Below are 23,084 nucleotides of genomic sequence, written 5' to 3'. Positions count from 1 at the left end.
TGTCTGGCTTTTTAAAATGCAGTGTAATTTTTTCCCTCCAAGGGTTATTTTGTTCGTACACTTAGTACTATCACTTTTAGGACTGGGGGATTTAGGGGTTCCTGCTCGTCTGATAGGAGATACTTTTTCTGGAGAGCCCTTGCTTCATTCCAGCATCAGATCCGAGATGGTCACGTTGCTAAGAAAGTGAGCTGTGTTGGCTGGTGAGGGTGGGAGGAATGACTAACGTCTTATTAACTTCAGAAATTATATAATCAGAGTAATTTTCCTTTCCTTGTTGTTTGTTTTATGCCTCTATAAATTGCTCTTCAACCCCAGTTTAAAAAGCATACTAAATAGATTTTTACCCACCTTTAAATTCTGCATCTCGAGGCGCCTGGGTGGCTCAGTTGGTTAAGTGCCTGACTTTGGCTCAGGTCATGATCTTGCGGTCTAGGAGTTCGAGCCCTGTGTCAGGCTCTGTGCTTTGGATTCTGTGTCTTCCTCTCTCCTTCTGCACCCGCACCCTCAAAACTAAATAAACAGTAAAGAAAAATTTAAATTCTGCATCTCAACCCAACTTTTTGGCGATCATGCCTTAAATCTTCAGTATAGTCACCGTGTCCTACATCGTATGAGCGGCGCCTGCCAATTTTCTAACTATGTTTCATTTCAACCCTTCGTTCAGGGAATAGAAAGTTATGTGGCAGATAAAGAATTCCATGCGCCTTTAATTATTGATGAGAACGGAGTCCACGAGCTGGTGAAGAACGGCCTATGAACTGGAAGCCACATTCTACCACAGTAAGAATAGCTTTTATTTTTGAGAGACCGACTGTGAGCCTCAGGGCCTCTTCTGGAAAAGTCACACGTGAATATCCACAGGGTTTCACGTCACTTGTCGAGCTCTCACAGCTCCTGCGTCGTCCCCAAGATGCAGATGACTGAACTGCAGAAAGCATTTTTATGATTCTCAGCCCATTGAAGGTCTTATTTATATTTTCAATTGTATACTTTGTTTTCCAAGCCAAGGAGGACATTGGTCAGCTGGGAAGCGTCCTACTGCTTGGGTGTAGGCGGGGTGCTCAGCACCACCATGCGTGCAGCTGGAGACACGTGTTTGCCAAGTTGTGCATAGTAATAGTGTGTCCTCATGTGTGTCGAGAGGTTTCTTTGGTACTCAAAGTCTGTTATTTTATCAAAAATTAAATTTTTTTAAGAAAATAATTGGACAGCCAAATAAACTTTTCTTCCTGTCTCTGAAGTTGTCATTTGTACCTTGAGGAAGTTATTCCACTAGGAAGACATGAAACTTGGGAGAAAACTTTGCGATAATGCAAAAAACCAAGCTGCCGCTTCTGGGAAATTGTAGCCTTGTGGTTTTTATTTTTATTTAAAAAAATTTTTTTTAATGTTTTATTTATTTCTGAGAGAGGGAGAGAGAGAAGAGAGACAGCGTGAGCAGGGGAGGGGCAGAGAGAGGAGGAGACACAGAATCTGAAACAGGCTCCAGGCTCTGAGCTGTCAGCACAGAGCCTGATGTGGGGCTCGAACCCACGAACCGTGAGATCATGCCCTGAGCCGAAGTCGGAGGCTTAACCAGCTGAGCCACCCAAGCGCCCCCATATTTTTAGTTTTTTTTTTTTGAGTTTATTTATTTTGAGAGAGAGAGAGAGCAGGGGAGGTGCAGAGAGGGGGAGAGAGAGGGTCCCAAGCAGGCTCCACGCTGTCAACCCAGAGTCCAACACGGGGCTCAGACTCACGAACCCATGAGATCATGAACCTGAGCAGAAAATCGGGAGTCCGACACTTAAGTGACTGAGCCCCCAGGCGCCTCACAGTGTCCGTTTTTAAATGAATGTTTGTCTTTGGACTTTACCCTCCTGTCACTTTATACCAACAGCTCTGAACCAGAGACAGTTTGCTGCCAGTGAGGGGCCTTTGGTGGTGTCACTGCGGGGAGGGTGGGGTGGTGGCGCCGGCCTGGGGTGAGCTAGAGAGGCCAGTGATGCTGCTAGACACGCAGCCCATGGGGGCTCCTGCGGCTGAGGATGCTTGGCCCGACGGCAGCACAGTGAAGGCGGGGAAACCTGGCTTCACGTCACTGGCTCACACTCTTTTACCCAAATATGTGGTGGCACTTGGGAATTCAGAAGAACAGCCTTCTGGCCTTTCCCCAGGTGAGCGAATCACTAGCACGGCAGGATTTCTTTTCCATCTAGAGGATGAGCAAAAAGAGGTGGGTCCTTAAGATACGGGCCATAGCTCATCTGTCATTAGGAAGGGTTCTCAAGGAGCCTGGGTGGCTCAGTCGGTTACGTGTCTGACTTTGACTCGGGTTACATTATCTCATGGTTCCTGAGTTGGAGTCCCACGTTGGGCTCTGTACGGGCAGTGTGGAGTCTGCTTTGGGTTCTCTGTCTCCTTCCCTCTCTACCCCTCCCCCACCATCTCTCTCTTTCTCTCTCTGTCTCCTTTTCTCTCTCTCTCTCTCTCTCAAAAATAAATTTAAAAAAGGAAGCATTCTCTAGGTCTAAAATGGAGTTTGCATGAAAATCTTGAGCTTTATAAATGCGTTTTATAGAACTTTTAAATATTGACCGAAGCATAAAATTTAACATCTGGATAAATGAAAAAATTCCAAAAATTATGTCTAGAGAAGAAATTCTGAAGTTTTATCTTTCACTAACAAGTTGTCACAAGATGGAATGTTATAGGTGGGTCTTTTCTCTACAAGTAGAAGTTTTAAGGGTCACTTTTTAAAAGAAAGTATATAATACACATTTTTTAAAAAGTTTATTTGTTTTTGAGAAAGAGAGTGTGAGCAGGGGTGGGGCAGAGACAGAGGGAGACACAATCTGAAGAAGGCTCCAGGTTCCAAGCTGTCAGCACAGAGCCCTGTGTGGGGCTCAAACCTGAGCCGAAGTTGGACGCTTAACTGACTGAGCCAACCCAGGCGCCCTAGAAAGTACGTAATATTTATATCTATCCAAATGTATTTTTTTGAGCTAAGGTCTAGATAGTGTGTCTCGCATATTTTCTCTTTCCTCTCAGTAACAGCCCAGTTTTGCTCTTGTTATTCATTCCATTTCTCAGATTTGTGAGGTTTGAGTTCTCCATCAGAAGGAGCTCCGAATGGACTGTGAGGCCAGAACTGCCCAGTGTTAGCACCTGAATGGTACGCTTCGTTTCCTTTTTCCTGGACCGTCACCTGCGGTTCCTCTCTCCCCATTGTTAGGCTCAGGTGGCTAACTCCAGGAAGGGGAGGGATGGGCAGGGTGGGGGTAGTGGCTTTACTGGAGAGCAGTGGCGGCTGAGGGACACTGGGTCCGGTGAGGGCACAGTGTCTGGGAGCTGCTGAGCATGACATTACGCGGTGGCCACATTGTACAGCTTCATGAGTCCTTGGTAAATAATTGTCCTAATTCAGAAAATACAGAATTGGGTAAAATGGTTATAAAAATATAAATTAGAATCATTTGGCAACAGTGTGGTAGAATTTACATGTGAGTTAATATCACTTTGAGATTTGTTGAAATCATCCTTGCAAATGTGTTAACAGATGACCATTGGGGAGAAGGGGGGAAATGGTGGGGAGAGGGAGAGAGGCAAACCATGAGAGACTCTTGAATGCTGAGAACAAACTAAGGACTGATGGGTGGGGGCGAGGGGGGAGATGGGTATGCAGGAGGGCATTTGTGGGGATGAGCACTGGGTTTTATATGGAAACCAACTTGACAATAAACTCTTTGTAAAAAAAAAAAATTACTGATAGTCACAAATGAACATATAAGCCTAATAGGCTGCGTCATTTGAATATTTGATTTTTGTTCCTCAGTTTCCCTCTTGCTTTTTGAAACTGATGCAGTTTTGATATCTAAAAAGGAATTACTAGGGACATCTACAGGGTGAACATCTAAAGATGAACAAAAAGAATTTTATTTTCAATTCTAGCCCTTCTTTTCCCCAGTTTGGGCTGTTATTGGTAACAGTGTGGGTTTATTGCTAACCCTGGCTTACTGTTCGCAGTGTTTCCTCTTAGTGATTCATGGGACAGTCAGATCTCAGCTATCCAGGTAAAACGAGGCCAGGACAAATGCATAATCCAAGAGAGTGACTAAGACACAGGTCATTCACTTGGCTTGGAAGTCTGGTTTTCTACTGGCCAAGACTGATGCTTTTGCAGTTCGTGGCCCCGCAGGGAGCCCCAGTGTGGGGAAGGCATGTTGGAAAGTGATGGAGTAAGTCAGCCAGTGAGGGCTGAGTGCCCGTCATGTGCCCAGCACCTAGCTGGGATGAAAAGCACAGCGCCCTCTCCTTACCTGCCTTGCGTTCTGGTTCAGGGAGTAAAAGTAACCCCCTTAACTAACGCAAAGATGACTTAGTGCTAGAATGCAAGGAAGCAAGGTCTGTGGAAGGTAAAGGTCATCATTATGAACTGGAGTTTGGTACGACACAACTTCTCAACGACGAACCCTGTCATTTTGAGAGAAGGGTTATTCCTTTCTCGAATTATGGCCCGAAGTTTGTGTTCCAACAAGAAAACGTACCTTAATAATTCTAACATGTCTTACGAAAAACCAGTGAGGTTTTTATTAATCAGAACCATGTTTCGCTCATAGCAAGCTCTCAGATAATTTAACTCTGATTCTTTTGGATTTAGTTGCCTTAAAATCAAATGTGTGTTGTGATTCAGATATGGATTATTAATGGGAGTTTGGTGACTGGGGAGGAGGGGCTACATAGGCACATCACCTTGCCAGGTGATGTCCAAGTTGTAGGGTTAGTGAGCAGACGTGTAACAGTGACTTTCCGAGTGTGGTCCCCTGACCGGGTACATCAGTCTCCCCTGGAAACTTGGTAGAAACACACATTCTCAGAATCACTGTGTTATGCATTTGTGGGTGGGGCTTGGAAGCTTCTGTTCTGACGAGCCCTTGGGGTGATTCTGATGCACCCCAGAGTTTGGGAACCACTGCTCTAAGAAGGCTAACCAAAAAGTCAGGGGCAGTACCAAAAAGAAGATACCCTAGGGGGAAACAGGCCAGTGTGTGTAGAGCAAGAAAAGGGGAAGCCAGAAACCAACTAGATCTGTCTCATGTGAGCTTTATTCTTTAAAAGATGGAGGGGACAGTAGCCATGGTGGTAAGAGTAGAAGATGGAGCTGGAAAGAACTGACCAGGATGCTTGTAATTGCTAGGACAATGGTTCTCAACCCTGTGCAACCCTCTGGATCGCTTAGAGAGATTAAAAAAAAAAATACTCCATTTCTAGAGATTGTGATTCTCAGTCTGGTGGAAGGCCTGGGCACCTAATTTATGAAAAAACACTAGATGATTCTAGAGAGCATCCAGGAGGGAGAATCACTGACTTGCGGGTAGAGACTTAGTTCAGACATCGGCAGTGAAGTTGAGGAGAACAAGAGTTTGGATGTGTTCTGGGTTTGAGAAATCAGACAAGGGAGGCCCCAAGTGAAGAACATATCTCTTGAGAAGCACAGCACAAACGGGAAAGGTGGGCGGAGCCAGGGAACACGCATTCTGGGGACGATTTCCACTTGCAAGTAGGGGACGATTTCCATTTGCAAGTACCTCACACTGCTAGAAAGAACCATCCCCACATTAGACTCTTCCTGAATTTTATCCCTCTCCAATTCATAGCATTTCCTAAAGCTAGAGTGAGGGTGGTAGAGGAAAAGAGAAAGTTAGGCAATAATTTGGTTTAAAAATAGGAGTTTTAGGGGCGCCTGGGTGGCTCAGTCAGTTGAGTGTCTGGCTCTTGATTTTGGCCCAGTTCATGATGTCACGGTCATGGGATCGAGCCCTGCACTGGGCTCAGCGCTGATCTTAGAACCTGCTTGAGATTCCCTCTTCCCTTCCCTCTGCCACTCTGCCCCGCTCACTCACTCTCTCTAAAATAAAAATAAATAAACAAAAATAGGAGTTTAGTTGGAACGAGAAATATAAAGTAAAATAATGTGGTCAGGTGATGACATTATGGTTGGGTTTTTCTTCTGTATTTCACAAATTTTTGGATGGTGCTTTCTTAGCAATTTTATGATAAAAAGTTTTATCGAGTCTCAAAGGATAAATAAACCAAGGGTCTTCACATTAACCAGTTAGGTGCTGCTGTTAGAGAACTTGGAGGTAACATTGGCTGTGGTGAAGTCCGTGGAATATAGACGTGCCTTCAGATAATGGAATGTGGACAGTGCACCATTGGAGTGTCAGGCAACGTGGTCTTCATATGCCATTATCTCTGACCTCGGCCATTACTTGGAGCTTCCTCACTGGCGCTGTATAATAATGTTTTAATTTGGAGGGACGTATGAAGCAATCGGATGGTATGAATTGAAGGTAATGCGCTTTGAGAGAAAGCCTTTCTGCGAGAACAGGAGTCCTCTGGTGGAGTATATGAATGCAGTTTTCGATTACTCTCCCAAAGACGAAGGGCTCGGAGGCTTGCCAAAAGCTCAGTGAGTCAGCGGTGACACCAAATATGTTTATATAGACATAGTGTTTTCAAAGCTCTGAACCAAGTTAGAAGACGACGTAAGGACAGAAAGTCTATTATTATCATTGAGTGACTCACTGTTTCCACATCAGCTCTCTCATTTCTACCTCAGTGATTCTGCTTCTCAGGAAGTGTTCCTTCTCAGATTTTTTTCTAGTGGGCAAAGTGTTTTGTTTTGTTTTGCTTGTTTTTGTTTTGTTTTACAGAATGATGCATAGAACTCGTGCGTATTCTATACAGCAAGATATAGACTAACATAGGTGATGTGTATGAGATTGAAATGAGACTTGATAAATTTCCTTTTAGAGTTTAAAATTTTTCTGAATGCATATACTTCTAAAAGGTCTGAAATTGGACAAAAAGATTATTATTGCTATCATTTTTTAAAATTTTTACTGAAATTGTAGTTAGTTCACCTAAGGTGAAATGTTGGTTTCAGGAGGGGAATTCAGTGATTCATCACTTATGTATGGAACCCAGGACTCCTCGAAAGTGCCCTCCTTAATGCCCATCACCCATTTGGCCCATCCCCCACCCACCTCCCCTTGAGCAACCCTCAGTTTGTTCTCTGTATGTAAAGAGTCTCTTATGGTTTGTTTCTCTCTGTCTTCTTTTATTTTCCGTTTCCCATATGTTCATCTGTTTGTTAAACTCCACATATGAGTGAAATCATATGGTATTTGTCTTTCTCTGACTCCACTTAATTTTCCTTAGCATAATACACTCTAGCTTCATCCACATTGTTGCAAATGGCAAGATTTCATTCCTTTTGATGGCTGAGTAATATTCCGTGTGTGTGTGTGTGTGCGCGCGCGCGCGCGCGTGTGCGAGAGCGCGCGCATGCGTGCATACACATACATACCATATCTTTATCCATGAATCAGATGATGGACATTTGGGCCTTCTCCATAGTTTGGCTATTGTTGATAATGCTGCTATAAACATTGGGTTGCATGTATCGCTTTGAATCTATATTTTTAAATCCTTTGGGTCAATATCTAGCAGTGCAACTGCTAAGATTGTAGGGTAATTCTACTTTTAAACCTTTGAGGGACCTCCATATTGTTTTCTAATGTGACTGTACCAGTTTTCATTCCTACCAAGCCTGCAAGAGGGTTTCCCTTCCTCTGCATCGTTATCAACACCTGTTGTTTCTTGTGTTGTTAATTGTAGCCATTCTGACAGGTGTGAGGTAGCTCATCGTGGTTTTGATTTGTATTTCCCTGATGAGGAGTGACGTTGAGCAGTTTTTTGTGTGTCTGTTAGCCATCTGGATATCTTTGGAAAAGTGCCTATCCATGGCTTCTGCCCATTTCTTCACTGGATTATTTGTTTTTGGGGTGTTGAGTGTGATAAATTCTTTATAGATTTTGGATGCTAGCCCTTTATTCGATATGTCATTTGCGAATATCTTCTCCCATTCCATAGGCTGCCTTTTAGTTTTATTGATTGTTTCCTTCACTGTGCAGAAGCTTTTATCTTGGTGAAGTCCCAGTAGTTCATTTTTGCTTGTTTCTCTTGCCTCCAGAGATGTGTCTAGTAAGTTGCTACGGCTGAGGTCACAGAGGTTACTGCCTGTGTTCTCCTCTAGGATTTTGATGGTTTCCTGTCTCACATTTAGGACTTTGTTCCATTTTGAATTTATTTTCGTGTATGGTGTAACAAAGTGGTCCAGGTTCATTCTTCTGAATGTCGCTGTTTAGTTTTCCCAACACCATTTGAAGAGACTGTCTCTTTTCCATTGGATACTCTTTCCTGCTTTGTCAAAGATTAGTTGACCACATAGTTGTGGGTCCATTTTTGGGTTTTCTATTCTGTTCCATTGATCTGTGTCTGTGTTTGTGCCAGTATCATATTGTCCTGATGATTACAGCTTTGTAATACAGCTTGAAATCCATACTTGTGATAACCCCAGGTTTGCCTTTCTTTTTCAGGATTGCTTTGGCTATTCGGGGTCTTTCGTGGCTCCATCCAAATTTTAGGTTGTTTGTTCCTCGCTCTGTGAAAGATGCTGGTGGTATTTTGATGGGGATTGTGACAGAGAGATTAAATCTCATGAACATACCATAGTGAGCATCAAGTAAGGATAACTGTGGCTAACACCTTACGGTGGCACTTCACCATGTGCCAGGCATTGCTTAGAACACTTCATCTGCATCGTCTCACCCAGTCCTAGTTACTGTCCTGTGAGGTCTAAACTTCTACTGTACAGTCCATAAACTAGTTAGAAGCAGAGCTGGAAATTGAACCCAAAGTCTGAATCCAGAGACTTATTCTTTTCCATTTTTTTATTTAAAAATTTTAAGTATACACGATAGTAGAGAACAGAATAACAACCCTCTGTTACGTAGTTTCTAACAATTAACATGGACTGATCTTGTTTTCATTTAATGCCCGCCTCCAGTGCCTCTGTGAGAAGAATTCATAATCAGTTCTACATTTTGGATGTAATACTGCAGTATACATATAAGAGCTAGAATTGTGTGTGTGTGTGTGTGTGTGTGTGTCCACACAACTTAAAAACCTTTATAATTAATAATGATTCTTTATATCATCTGCCATGCACTGAATGTTTGTGGATTCTCGACCCCCCCGCCAGTTTGTATGTTGAACGCTAACACAATGTGATAATATTCGGAGGTGGGGCCTTTGGGAGGTGACTAGGTCATGAAGGTGGGGTCCTCAGAAACAGAATCAGGGTCCTTATAAAAGAGACCCTGAGAGTTCGCTTCCTACTCCTGCCATTCGAGGATATGGCAAGATGGCCATCATCCATCAATGAACCAAGAAGCAGACCAGACACCAGGTCGTCCAGTGCCGAGATCTTGGATTTCCCAGCCTCCAGTACCGTGTGAAATAAAGTTCTGTTTTGGAGTCCTTAGTCTGTGGTGTTTTTGTTACAGCAGCCTAAATGGATGAACATATCACCAGATAAGATCCAGAGAGTGTTCAGATGTCCCCAAGTATCACATAAATACCTTCTTAGTATCAATTTATTTGAATGAGCGTTTAAAGTCCACTTACTGCCTTTGTGATGTTTCTTAAATGGGTTTAACTTGTATGTGTCCATTTTTTAAAAAAAATATTTATTTCTTTGGAAAAAACTGGTAGTTTTTCCAGTCTTGTTTTGTAGATTTTGGATTTCATTTCCATGTAACATTTTCCTCTCTCTCCCATGTTTCTTGAAAACTCGTTACGTCTGAGACTTGATCAGATTCAGGTTCATTTTTTCCCCCATAAAAACACTTTATAGACGGTTCTGTGTACTTCCTGTTGAATCTCACTAGAAGGCGTGTGTCTGTGATGTGAAGATTTTCTTAACTGAAAAAAATGTTTATTTGAGAGAGAGAGAGAAAGTGCAGGTGTGAGTGGGGAGGGGCAGAGAGGGAGGGAAAGAGAGAACCCCAAGCAGGCTCCCTGCTGACAGTTCCATGTGGGGCTCGAACCCACAAACCACCGTGAGATCATGACCTGAGCCCAGGTAGAGTCGGGACGCTTAAATGACTGAGCCACCCAGGCACCCCTGACTGGTGTTCTTAAGGATTGTTTGTTCTAATTCTGTAGGTGTTCTCAGCCCCACCAACCTTTCTTCTAATGTCTTAGCTGCTACTGAGTCTTCTTTCCAAATCCAGTATTTCATTAGGGGCTGAAAAATGAGATTTTCCTGTCAACCTCGTTTGTACTGATTAGCAAGAATTCTTTATAAAGAAACACTTCCATCAGTTGTTTGATTACCTAGTACAGCAAAAACAGGATAAATGCTTGAATCTTTACCAGTTTCCAAGGGCACGAGCTCTGGCCCCAGCACTCTCCAGAGGTGGCCACAGAAGCCTTCCCTCATCCTGAATATTAATATGGACTCGGTGATTTTTGATGTTCAGTGTGTTTCCATGCATTACAGGCATTATTAGTTTGGACCAGTGAGCCCTTTTGAATTGGCTTCTGTGTCCTTCTAACATAATTCTAGTATTCTTCTGTAGCTTCTTCATGCCTCAGGATCAGCTTAAACATTTCTAGTCCTACTCGAGGCAGGTATTTGTTTTTTGTTTTGTTTTGAATACCAATCTAGATGTTTTATAAAATACATTTATTGGCTCATTTATTGTGACACATTTTACTTTTCTGACTTTAGGGGAAATCTTGCAGTGAAAATTTAGATTTGTAAATCCAGATTTACTTGTGAAACCAAGCCTACACTCTTGGACTGAAGGGCTGAGACTACATTCTAGAATGATCCAGTCTGCTCTGGGATGAGAGTGTAAATAATGACTATCGTCAGGGGATGTACCAGGGGCCGGTTTCTAGGCACCACCGTCCTCACCCTCCTCTCTCTGTGTTCCTAGAGTCTGCGATTCAACCTCATGCAAGTTAAATGTGGATAATTCTTACACACTTCACAGGGGTCACCTTTGAATGAGACTATAAGCCCTTGCAGGAGAGAGGTACTCAGTGGTGCCCAGCACCGGAAAAAGTCCAACTTACTGAAGGAAGCCATTTCTCCAAGAAGCTTCAGTTCCTTTTAATAGGATATGGTATTTAGATATGATAATCTGGGCACCAAGAATATTTATTGCCAGAGGTTGTAGGCCTTTTTAGAGGACCAAGCTAGAAAATAGCATGAGCAGGAGAGAGGGGTAGAGAGAGAGACAGAGAGAATCTTAAGCAGGCTCTGTGCTTAACATGGAGCCTTGATGTGTGGCTCGATCTCAACCATGAGATCATGACCTGAGTCGAAATCAAGAGTTGGACACTTAAACAACTGAGCCACTCAGGTGCCCCATTTTGTTTGTTTTGAAGAAGAAAAATATGACTGAGTTTATACTGTTAACTCCAATTTTTAAAAATAAGCTTCTTTGGTTTTCTGTTTGTGTCTCTTTTAAACTTAAGCTGAAAATCCTGGTTCCTAACAACGTAATTATTTATTTTAGAAATATTACTGTGATGGTTAATTTTGTGTGTTAACTTGGCTAGGCCATGGCGCCCAGGTATTTGGTCAGATATTATTCTCGATGTTTCTCTGAGGGTGTTTCGGGTAACTAACATTTAAATTGTTTGACTTTGAATAAAACAGATTGGCTTTCACTATGTAGGTGGGCCTTGTCAAATCAGTTGAAGGCCTTAGTAGAACAAAGACTGACCTTTCCTGGACAGGAAGGATTTCTGTTAGCTGATGGCCTTTGAACTTGAATTGCAACATTGGCTCTTCCCTGGGTCTCCAGCCTGCCAGCCTACCCTACAGATTTTGGACTTAAATTCCATAAGCTAATCCCTTAAAATAAATTTCTGTCTACATACTCACATCCTGTTGGTTGTGTTTCTCTGGAGCTTAAGGGAAGCCTACTGCAACTTCCACTTCTAATGAAAACAGAATAAACAGAGGCTGGGTTTGTCGCTCCCATCTGAAACAATTGATAAGCCAGAAAAAATAAATGAAATAGTGTCACTAAAGACCTTGGACATAGCCAGTGAAGGTCTGTGATCCCTGGAAGACGGCGCAAAGGAAGCAAGCCCTATGGTTGTCCCAGCTTGCTGCCTGGAGGGAATTTTCAGGCCTTAACATAACACAGAGGAACCTGGAAATACCTGGCAATCTCCCTGAGTTGAGAGGATGGAGGTAGGAGTTTGGAGAAGCCAAGGTGGCCAGAGTTCATAGGGTAGCCTGCTAGACAAGAGAGAGGTGCACCAAAAAAGAGGCTCGAGATCTGCGAAAGCACCCCTGTGGATACTCCGTTGAGTGTGATCAGCGTATGTGTGTAGAAAGAAACTATCTGATTCCACATAGGAGCGAAATCATGTGACGTTTGTCTTTTTCTGTCTGAATTGCTGAATATTGTGCACCTAAAAATGGGATATTGTATGTCAACTGTACTTCAATTAAAAAAAAATTTTAATGGTATAAAACAAAACACTTGAGGCTGAAGGAAAACTCTTTGAAGATAGAACAGTGTCTGGAGAGGAAAGCCTTGTAATTCATAGGATACTGGGCAGAGGATTAAGGGCCCACGTAGATTAAATGCGGTTCCTATCCAACATAACAAAGCTTAAAAGCAAGGCCTAGAAGGATCAAATGCCCTGTGTGATTTAATGGTGTCTGTATTATTATTATTGTTTTTATTGCTGCAAACAACACAATTTTTTTTTTTACAGTTTCTGGGGATTAGGAATCTAGGGAATGGCTTCGCTGGATGGTTCTGGCTCAGGTTCTCATGAGGTTGCAATCAGATAGCCAAGCTGGCAAACATCTGTAGGCTTGGCTAGGGCTAGAGAATCTGATGTGAACCCCACTCACTTGGCTGTTGGCAAAAGGCCTTATTAGTCCGTTCGCCACGTGGGCCTCTGCATAGGACAGCTCATGACATGGAAGGTGGAATTTCTCTGCATGAGTGATCCAAGCGTGCAAGAGAGAGGACAAGATGAAAGCCACCATGTCTTTTATAAGCTAATGTGTCAGAAGTGATATAGCAGCTCTTCTCCAATACTGTATTGGTCAACTCAAGAGAGGCAGAGGTCATTGGGCTGATCATCTAAGAGGCTGGCTACCACAGACATAGGTATAAAATTCTTTAAAAATTTTTAGAAAATCCAACCCAGTGATCTATAAAATGGCTGATGTACTATAACAAAGTGGAGTTTATCCTAGAATTGCATGGCTGGCTTAACATTTGAAAATTAATCATTGTAGAAGGAGAGAGAAAGAGTTTCCTAGACAAAAACTAAAGGAGTTTGTGACCACTAACCCAGCCCTGCAAGAAATTATAAGGGAGGCTCTGAGTGGAGAAAAAGAAAAAAGAAGACCAAAACAACAAAGATGACAAAGGACCAGAGAAGATCATCAGAAACACCAACTCTACAGGTAACACAACGGCACTAAATTCCTATCTTTCAGTAATCACTCAATGTAAGTGGACTAAATGCTCCAATCAAAAGATAGAGGGTATCAGAATGGATTAAAGAAAAGAGGCTCATCTATATGCTGCCTACAAGAGACTTGTTTTAGACCTAAAGATACCTGTAGATTGAAAGTAAGGGGATGGAGAACTATCTATCACACTAATGGATGTCAAAAGGAAGCTGGAGTAGCTATACTTATATTAGACAAACTAGATTTTAAATGTTATTTTTTTCAGTGTTTATTTTTTAGAGAGAGCATGAGCAGAGGAGGGAGCAGAGAGAGAGGGAGATACAGAATCCGAAGCAGGCTCCAGGCTCTGAGCTGTCAGCACAGCTGACACATGGGGCCCACACTCATGAGCTATGAGATCATTATCTGAGACAAGTCAGATGCTTAACCGACTGAGCCACCAGGCGCCCCATAAGACAAATTAGATTTTAAAACAAAGACTTTGGGGCATCTGAGTGGCTCAGTCAGTTGTGCCCAACTCTTGATTTTTGCTTAGGTTACGATCTCACAGTTCATGAACTCAAGCCCTGCATCAGACTCTGCACTGAAAGCATGGAGCCTGCTTGGGATTCTCCCTCTCTCTCTGTACCCTCCTCCCCACTCTCTCTCAAAATAAATAAACTTAAAAAATAAAAAAAAGAACTGTAGCAAGAGAGGAAGAAGGGCATTTTATCATAATTAAGGGATATATCATCCATCAAGATCTAACAATTGTAAATATTTATGCTCCCAACTTGATAGCACCCAAATATATAAATCAATTAATAGTAAACATAAACTCATTTGTAATAATACCATAGTAATAGGAGACTTTAATACCCAATTTACAGCAATGGACAGATCATCTAAGCAGAAAATCAGCAAGGAAACAATGGCTTTGAATGACACACTGGACTAGATGGACTTAACAGATATATTCAGAAAACTTTATTCTATAGCAGCAGAATACACATTCTTCTCAAGTGCACATGGAACATTCTCCAGAATAGATTACATACTGGGTCACAAGTCAGCCCTCAACAGGTACAAAAAAATTGAGATCATAGCATGCATATTTTCAGATCACAACGTTATGAAACTTGAAATCAATCATAAGAAAATTTTTGGAAAGCCATCAAATACATGAAGGTGAAATAACATCTTACTAAAGAATGAATGGAGTAACCAGGGAATTAAAGAAGAAATGAAAAAAAAAATACATGGAAGCACATGAAAATGTGACAGTTCAAAATCTTTGGATTGCAGCAAAGACAGTCCTAAGAGAGAAGTACACTGCAATTCAGGCCTGTTTCAAGAAGCAAGGAAGGTCCCAAATACAAAACCTAACTTTAATTGCTGCTCCTATTCTAGCAAAGGGAGAAGAGAGAAGTAATAAAAGGGACATAATAAAAGTTAGAGCAGAAATAAACGGTATAGAAACAAACAAAAATAAATCCCAGTAGAACAGATCAATGAAACTAGATGCAGGATCTTTGGAAGAATAAACAAAATCGATAAACCCCACCCCAGACTTATCAAACAGAAGAGAGGAGCCAAATAGACAAAATCACAAATAGAAGGGAGAGGTCACAATCAACACCACAGAAATACAAGCAATTAGAATACTATGAAAAATTATATGCCGACAAACTGAGCGATCTGGGAGAAATGAGCACATTCCTAGAAATTCACACACTACCAAACCTAAAACAGGAAGAACTAGAAAATTTGAACATACCCATAACCAGCCAAGAAGTTGAATCAGTAATCCCAGCAAACGAGAGTCCTGGGCCAGATGGCTTCCCAGGAGAATTCTACCAGACATTTAAAGAAGAATTAAATACCTCTTCTTCTCAAACTGTTCCAAAAAATAGAAATGGAAGAAAACTTCCAAACTCATTCTATGAAGCCCACAATACCTTGATTCCAAAACTAAAGACCCCACTAAAATGGAGAATTACAAGCTAATATCCCTGATGAACCTGGATGCAAAAATTCTCAACAAGATACTAGCAAGTTAAATTCAACAGGACTTTAGAAGAATTAGTCACATGATCAAGTGGGATTTATTCCTGGGATCCAGGACTGTTTCAATATTTGCAAATCAACAAGTGTGATATACCACATTAAGAAAAGAAAGGTTAAGAACCATATGATCCTGTCAAAAGATGCAGAAAAAACATTTGACAAAATACAGCATCCATTCTTGATTAAAAACGCTCAAGGAAGTAGGGATAGAAGGAACATGCCTCAGCATCATAAAGGCCCTATTGAAAGACCTACAGTTAATATTCTCAATGGGGAAAAACTGAGAGCTTTCCCCCTAAGGTCAGGAAAACAACAGGGATGTCCACTCTCACCACTGCTGTTCAGCATACTAGCAGACGTCCTAGCATTAGCAATCAACACAAAGAAATAAAAGGCATCCAAATTGGCAAGGAAGATGTCAAACTTTCACCTTTCGAAGATGATATGATACTCTGTGGAAATCCTGAGAGGCTCCACCAAAAAACTGCCTGAACATGAATTCTGTAAAGTCTTAGGATATAAAATCAATGTACAGAAACCTGTGGCATTTCCATACACCAATAATAAAGCAGAAGAAAGAGAAATCAAGGAATCGATCCTATTTACAATAGCACCAAAAACTATAAGACAACTGGGAATAAACCTCACCAAAGAGAGAAAAGATCTGTACGATGAAAGGTATAGAAAACTTAGGAAAGAAGTTGAAGAAGACACAAAGAAATGGAAAAACGTTCCATGCTCAAGAATTGGAAGAACAAATACTGTTAAAATATTTAAATAACAACACCAGCATTCTTCACAGAGCTAGAGTAAATCATTCTAAAATTTGTATGGAACCAGAAAAGACTCTGAATAGCCAAATCAGTCCTGAAAAAGAAAACCAAAGCTGGAGGCATCACAATTCCGGACTTCAAGCTGTATTACACAGCTGCAATCATCAAGACTGGCACAAACAGACATAGACCAATGGAACAGATTAGAAAACCCAGAAATAGACCCACAAACATGGGCAACAAATCTTTGACAAAGCAGGAAAGAATATCCAATGGAAAAAAAGACAGACTCTTCAGCAAATGGTACTGGGAAAACTGGACCACTTTCTTACACCATAAACAAAAATAAACTCAAAATGGATGAAAGACCTAAATGTAAGACAGGAAGCCATCAAAATGCTAGAGGAGAAAATAGGCAATACTGTTTGACCTCAGCTGCAGCAACTTCTTACTTGTCATGTCTCCAGAGGCAAAGGAAATAAAAGCAAAAATGGACTACTGGGACCTCATCATGATAAAAAGCTTCTGCACAGTGAAGGAAACAATCAACAAAACTAAAAGGCAACCAACAGAACGGGAGAAGATATTTGCAAAAGGCCTATCAGACAAAGGGTTAGCATCCAAAACCGATAAATAACTTATCACACTTAGCACCAAAAAAAACAAATAATCCAGTGAAGAAATGGGCAAAAGACATGAATAGACACTTTTCCAAAGAAGACATCCAGACGGCTGGCAGACACATGAAAAGAACTATAGGTTCAACTTAATCCCAACTAATATCCATCCCTGCAGCTTTTTATTTATTTATTTATTTTTTGCAGAAATTAACAAGAATATTCTAAAGTGCATATGGAAATGTAAAACCTCAACAACTTTGAAGAAGAACAAAGGTGGAGAACTTATGCCTGATAATAAGACTTATTATAAAGCTACAGTAATCAAGATAGTATGGTAATGACAAGTAGACAAATACATCAATGAGACAGAATAGAGGCTAGAAATAAACCCTCACGTAGACAGCCAATTGATTTTCAACAAGAGGCTGAAGCATTTCAGTGGAGAAAGAATAGTCTTTTTAACAAATGATCCCGGAACAATTAGCTATACGTAGACCAAAAAAAAAAAGTGAACTTGTGTCTATTCTTTGTCCTATATGTAAAAATTAACGCAAAATGGATCATAGACCTAAATGTAACACCTAAAACTATAAAACTTCTAGAAGAAAACAGGTGAAACTCTTGTGACTTGTGGTTAGACCAAAATTTCTTCTATAGCACCAAAGCACAATCCATAGAAGAAAAAACCAATAATGTATTCATGCTAAGAACTTCTGTTCATCAACGGGCACCATGAAAAGACAAGCCATAGATTGTTAGAGAATGTTTGCATATCACATATCTGGTAAACAACTTGTTTCCAGAATACATAGAGAACTCACAAAGCTCAATAAAAAGAAAACAACCTATTTTTAAAAACGGAGAAGAAGTTTGAACAGATACTTCACAAAGGAAGATATATTGAAGGTATATTGATAGCAAGTAAGCCCATCAAAAGATGCTGAGTATCATTAGTTATTAGGGAAATGGAAATGAAAACCTAATGATGAGGTACTCTGACACATCTAATAGAATTAAAAGAACTGACCATACCAAAAGTTGGCAAGGATGTGGAACCCTTATATATTGACTGGTGCCAGTATAAAATGGTGCCGCCATGTTGGAAAATAGCAGGTTCTTAAAATGTTACACATATATTGACCAAAATGCCTCGCAATAATGTTGGAAGCAGGAAGTCAGATATGGGACACCTGGGTGGCTCAGTTGGGTAAGCCTCCGACTTCGGTTCAGGTCATGATCTCACAGTTTGTGAGTTCGAGCTCTGCATCAGGCTCTGTGCTGACAGCTCGGAGCCTGGAGCCTGCTTCAGATTCTGTGTCTCCCCTCTCTCTGCCCCTCCCCTGCTTCTGCTCTGTCTCTTGCTCTGAAAAAGAAATAAACATTAAAAAATTTTTTTAAAATAATGAAGTCAGACCCAAAAGAGTGCACACTATACTGTTCCATTTATATTTGATGATCAAGCATTAGCGACAGGAGTCTGGTGAAAAAGGTCAAAATATTAATATCTATGGAAGGGGTATCTACTAAGTTAGCTTGGTGAGTGCTGGAAATACTCCCCATTTTGATGAGTGGTGTTTACCGATGTGCATATATTTGTAAAAATTCAAGCTGAGCGCTTAAGATTTGTTCATTTTACTCTTTTTAAAAATGTTTATTTTGAGAGGGGTGCCGACTGGGTGGCTCAGTCGGTTAAGTGTCCGACTTCGGCTCAGGTCATGACCTCACGGTTCGTGGGTTCGAACCCCGCGTCGGGCTCTGTGCTGACTGCCAGCTCAGAGCCTGGAGCCTGTTTCAGATTCTGTGATTCTCTCTCTCTGACCCTCCCCTGCTCGCTCTCTCTCTCTCTCTCTCTCTCTCAGAAATAAATAAAATATAAAAAAAATGTTTATTTTGAGAGAGAGTGAGTGAGTGGGGAAAGGGCAAAGAGAGAAGAAGAGAGAGAATCCAAGCAGTTCTCTGTACTGTCAGCGCAGAGCCCGACGTGGGGCTCGAATTCAGGAACTGTAAGTAAGATCATGACCTGAGCTGAAATCAAGAGTCAGATGCTTAATTGACTGAGCCACTCAGGCACCCGTTACTCTTGAAATTATACCTCACAAGGAAAATAGGTACTTTACTCTCCTGTGTATTTTGAAGTTTTGAAATATATTTAAAAATAATCCATTGATCAAAGAGAAAGTTCAAACAATTTACCTACAATTCCCTAATTCCATAATTTAGTAGATGGCCCAATAGGGATTGAAATCCCCAATCAACCTGACTCTAAAAAACTATGCTTTTAAGTACTATGTTGTCTGCTTCCTGGCACCCCTCCTCCTGAGCCCAACATCATTCTGAAAAATGCTGGATCCATCAAGTACAGATTTTGAAAGAAAAAAGGAAAGAAATAGTTGTGTGTTGCTCTCAAGGTCAAGGGAGAATGGGAACTGCTTCCAGGGAACTCCATAAGCAGCAATTCAAGTGAAAGGCAACTTGGTAAGGTATTGGTTTGGCCTGCAGTCTCAAAGCAGGAAGGGTCATAAGCACCCCGAGAGGGAGACCAGATGATGGTCAGGGCCAGATGGCCGTCACCAGGGCCATGCTGACCCTGCTGTGAGGTACGGGGAATCACGACAGGGTTATGCAACACCAGCCCCAAGTCAGTTACTGTTCCTGAGCCTTTGCTGCAGTTCCTCTTTATTTATAGGAAAGTGTGTGTGTGGGTGTGGGTGTGGGTGTGTGTAGTTGCAGGGAACACCAAAGAGCAGTTCTGGGAATAACTAATCAACATCTGAGCTATATTTAGAAAAGCATCATTGTTTCAGTGGAAAAGCTTTTCTCATGCTTTTCTCCCTCCCTTTATCGTATTCTCCGCACACATCTGTCCACTGCTCAGAAAAGACATACTGAGGGGCAGTGCACTTGGCGGGCCGTACTTGGCCCTGGGCAGTCCCAGAGCAAAGGGCCCGAGGACACTAAATTCTGTTCAGGCCCATTTATTGAGCTGTTGGGAAATGGGATGGGAATCTTGATAACAGGCTTCACCGGAGTTGAAAAGAAAAAGACACAGCCTGCCATTTGTGACTTGGGGTGCAGGTGGAAGTTCAAAACTCCACGGCTGCAGAGAATAACGTGGTAGGACTCCCAGCTGTGCGTTGGTCTAGCCTCAGAGAGACGAGAGTATCCAAATGACAATCCAAAGAAAGGCCCGCAGTACTCAGTGCACCAGCATCTGTTTGGAAGAGCTCTTTTTCTTTCTTTCGTAGTTTATTGTCAAGTTGGTATCCATATAACACCCGGTGCTCATCCCCACAAGTGCCCTCCTCCATGCCCATCACCCCCCTCCCCTCTCCCCCATACCCATCAGCCCTCAGTTCTCAACATTCAAGAGTCTCTCATGGTTTGCCTCTCTCCCTTTCCCCCACCATTTCCCCCCTTCTTCTCCCCCTTGTTCCTCCGTCAAGTTCCTCCTAATCCTCCTATATGTGCACACATGATATTTGTCCTTCTCTGCCTGACTTATTTTGCTCAGCATAACACCCTCAAGGTTCATCCATGTTGCTACACTTGGCCAGATTTCATGCTTTCTCATTGCCATGTAGTACGGAAGAGCTCTTTTTGCCTCACCCTTCTATCCAAATACCCATATTTTGGAGGCCGCTGAACAGCGGCCCTCCTGGGGACTTGTTTCTGAAGCTGTCGCAGTACTTTGGAACGTGGCAGTGGCCCTTGGCCCGCGTGTCCCACCTCGGTCTGCCCTACTGTCAGCCGGACTGGAGGCAGGGACACTTGACGGTAACGCTGAGGTCATAGCAGCAACCCTGGAGCAGAATGTATTCGCTTAAGCAGATTTTTATGGCCTGATTTCTCCCTTCTTCTCTGAGTGCATTCTGGCACGTCCTGTGAGTCAGCCGTCTCCCTGGGGGCCTGGCCGGCCAGCTGTAGTCACAGGAGGCCCCTGTAGCCTTCCTGGTAGGCTTAGTCTGTGCAGTAGAGGGCAGCAATTTCAAATGCTCAGGCCTTAGGACAAAACTGGACACCGGAGGTTCTAGAATGTTGGGATATGCATGCTTATCCCAGAATGCCAGCACATACGCTCCATGAGCCCACCTTCTGCTGTGGATCAACGTGGGGAGGGGTCCCGCCCCAGCCTGGCCCACACGAGCCCGTCTCCCTTGTCACCACGCCCGTGTACAGGAGGCCTCCGAGATCACTTTGAGCATTTTTTTTTTTTACAAATAGTTTATTGTCAAATTAGTTTCCACATAACACTCAGTGCTCATCCCCACATCACTTTGAGCATTTTACAGGTCAGGCAGCCGAGGGCCAAAGAGAAGTGACTGCCTCAAGGTCACGGTGCTAGTTAGTGACAGAGTTCACACTAGATTGTAGGTCTGAGCTGGAGTTAGAATTTAGGGGCCATTAGTTTACTAAGAGTAAGGAAGGGCCTTGGCGTGGATGTAGAGACTGTGGAATGAGACGGGGACGGGCAGGGCAAGACAGGGCCCAGGACTGAGTCTGAGAACGAGTGCCAACAGGGTGGATTATAGAAATTAGTGAAACTTTCAGGGCGCCTGGGTGGCTCAGTCGGTTAAACCTCCGACTTGTTTTGGCTCAGGTCATGGTGTCAGTTTGTGAGATTGAGCCCCTCATTGGGCTCTGTGCTGACAGCTCGGAGCTTGGAGCCTGCTTTGGATTCTGTGTCTCCCTTTCTCTCTGCACCACCCCCCCACTTGTACTCTCTATCTATGAAAAATGAATAAAGGTCAAAAAATTTTAAAAAAAGAAAAAAGGGTCTAATAAATTCATTAATACTAAAATGTTACTTGACAGATTTGATATTGTTACCTCTCTTGATGTGTTTAGAAAATTAAATACCGGGGAGCCTGGGTGGCTCAGTTGGTTAAGCGTCCGACTTCGGCTCAGGTCATGATCTCACACTTCGTGAGTTCGAGTCCTGTGTCAGACTCTCTGCTGACAGCTAACTCAGAGCCTGGAGCCTGCTTCAGATTCTGTGTCTTCCTCTCTTTGACCCTCTCCTGCCCGTGCTGTCTCTCTCTGACTCTCAAAAATAAATAAAAAGCATTAAAAAAATAAAATGAAATACCGAAAGGATTATTTAAAAAATACTAATCCTCTGACCCACCCATCTTCAACCTCCTCCCAATCCAGTTGCCTAGAAGTCTGCACTTTATATTATTCTTGTAGCTTTTTCTTCTGGTATTTATTTCCATATTTTCATACATATATATATGTTCTATGATTTCTTTGTCAGTTTTAGATATTACTAACTTTCTGTATGGTGGATGAGGGCTTAGCTTTCTAGTAGGTTCTCTTACTTACTGTCTCCCTTCATCCTAATAGCCTCTCAGTGTGATTATAGCACACTCACTGATCAAGTTAATATTAGCATTTGCAGTATCCTAATATATAAACATGCCCTACAATTGCTTCAGATAGTATACTGTGATTATGCTTTCTTTTTTTTTAATTTTTAAAGTTTTTATTTATTTTTGAGACAGCATGAGTGGGGGAGGGGCAGAGAGAGAGAGAGAGAGGGAGACACAGAATCTGAAACAGGCTCCAGGCTCTGAGCTGTCAGCATAGACCCTGACATGGAGCTCAAACCCACGAACCGTGAGATCATGACCTGGGCCGAAGTCCGACGCTTAACCGACTGAGCCACCCAGGCGCCCCTGATTATGCTTTCTTTAATATACAACTTTTGTTTAGCCAAGAGTTAATAATTTCCTCCTTTTGCCTACTTGCTTAGCTTTCTGTTTACCAACTGCTATTTGATGCAAATTACCCAAAAGATCTGTTAAAGGCAAAGCAATTGTATTTTCAAAATGTTCAAACACATCGGACGTCCCTTCCACTTTCCTGTTTTTCCACCCGAACTGGGTATTCTCGAAGCCTTATTCATGGCTTTCGTTCAGGTTTTTCCTTTGGCACCTTTTCTACGTTGGATTCTCTGAATGTCTGCATTGCCGGCTCAGCCCCTTGGGATGATGGGGCACGTACTCCCGTACCTTCTGAAATAAGGGTGCGTGACACATAAATTTACTGAATCCTTGCATACTTTGAAGCATTTTAATTTAGTGCCACACTTGATAGTTTGCTGGGTACAATCTTATTCTTTAAAAAAAATTTTTTTAATGTTTCTTTATTTTTGAGAGGAAGACAGAGCATGAGTGGGAAAGGGGCAGAGAGAGAGGGAGACACAGAGTCTGAAGCAGGCTCCAGGCTCTGAGCTGTCAGCACAGAGCCCGATGCGGGGTTTGAACTCATAAACCGCAAGATCATGACCTG

At 42.2% G+C, this 23,084-nt stretch overlaps 1 protein-coding gene across 4 annotated transcripts in view; it reads left to right on the top strand.

Annotated features, from left to right (window-relative positions):
* The window catches only part of UAP1 (UDP-N-acetylglucosamine pyrophosphorylase 1), a 32,573-nt gene extending 28,991 nt beyond the window's left edge, over nt 1-3,582 (top strand). For 3 of the 4 annotated variants that reach the window (XM_077760053.1, XM_077760051.1, XM_077760049.1), the window contains one exon: nt 668-1,237. In XM_077760053.1, coding sequence (XP_077616179.1) covers nt 668-760 — 93 coding nt within the window. In that variant the 3' untranslated portion in view covers nt 761-1,237. Of the gene's footprint in view, nt 1-667; nt 1,238-3,075 lie in introns of those variants that run through there. The other variant, XM_077760050.1, reaches the window with a different exon arrangement.
* The last annotated feature ends 19,502 nt before the right edge of the window (nt 3,583-23,084 follow it).

This window comes from Crocuta crocuta, unplaced genomic scaffold (assembly GCF_008692635.1).
Source record: "Crocuta crocuta isolate KB4526 unplaced genomic scaffold, BGI_CrCroc_1.0 scaffold133, whole genome shotgun sequence".
Taxonomy (NCBI): domain Eukaryota; kingdom Metazoa; phylum Chordata; class Mammalia; order Carnivora; family Hyaenidae; genus Crocuta; species Crocuta crocuta.
This window is presented reverse-complemented; position numbering and strand designations above follow the sequence as displayed.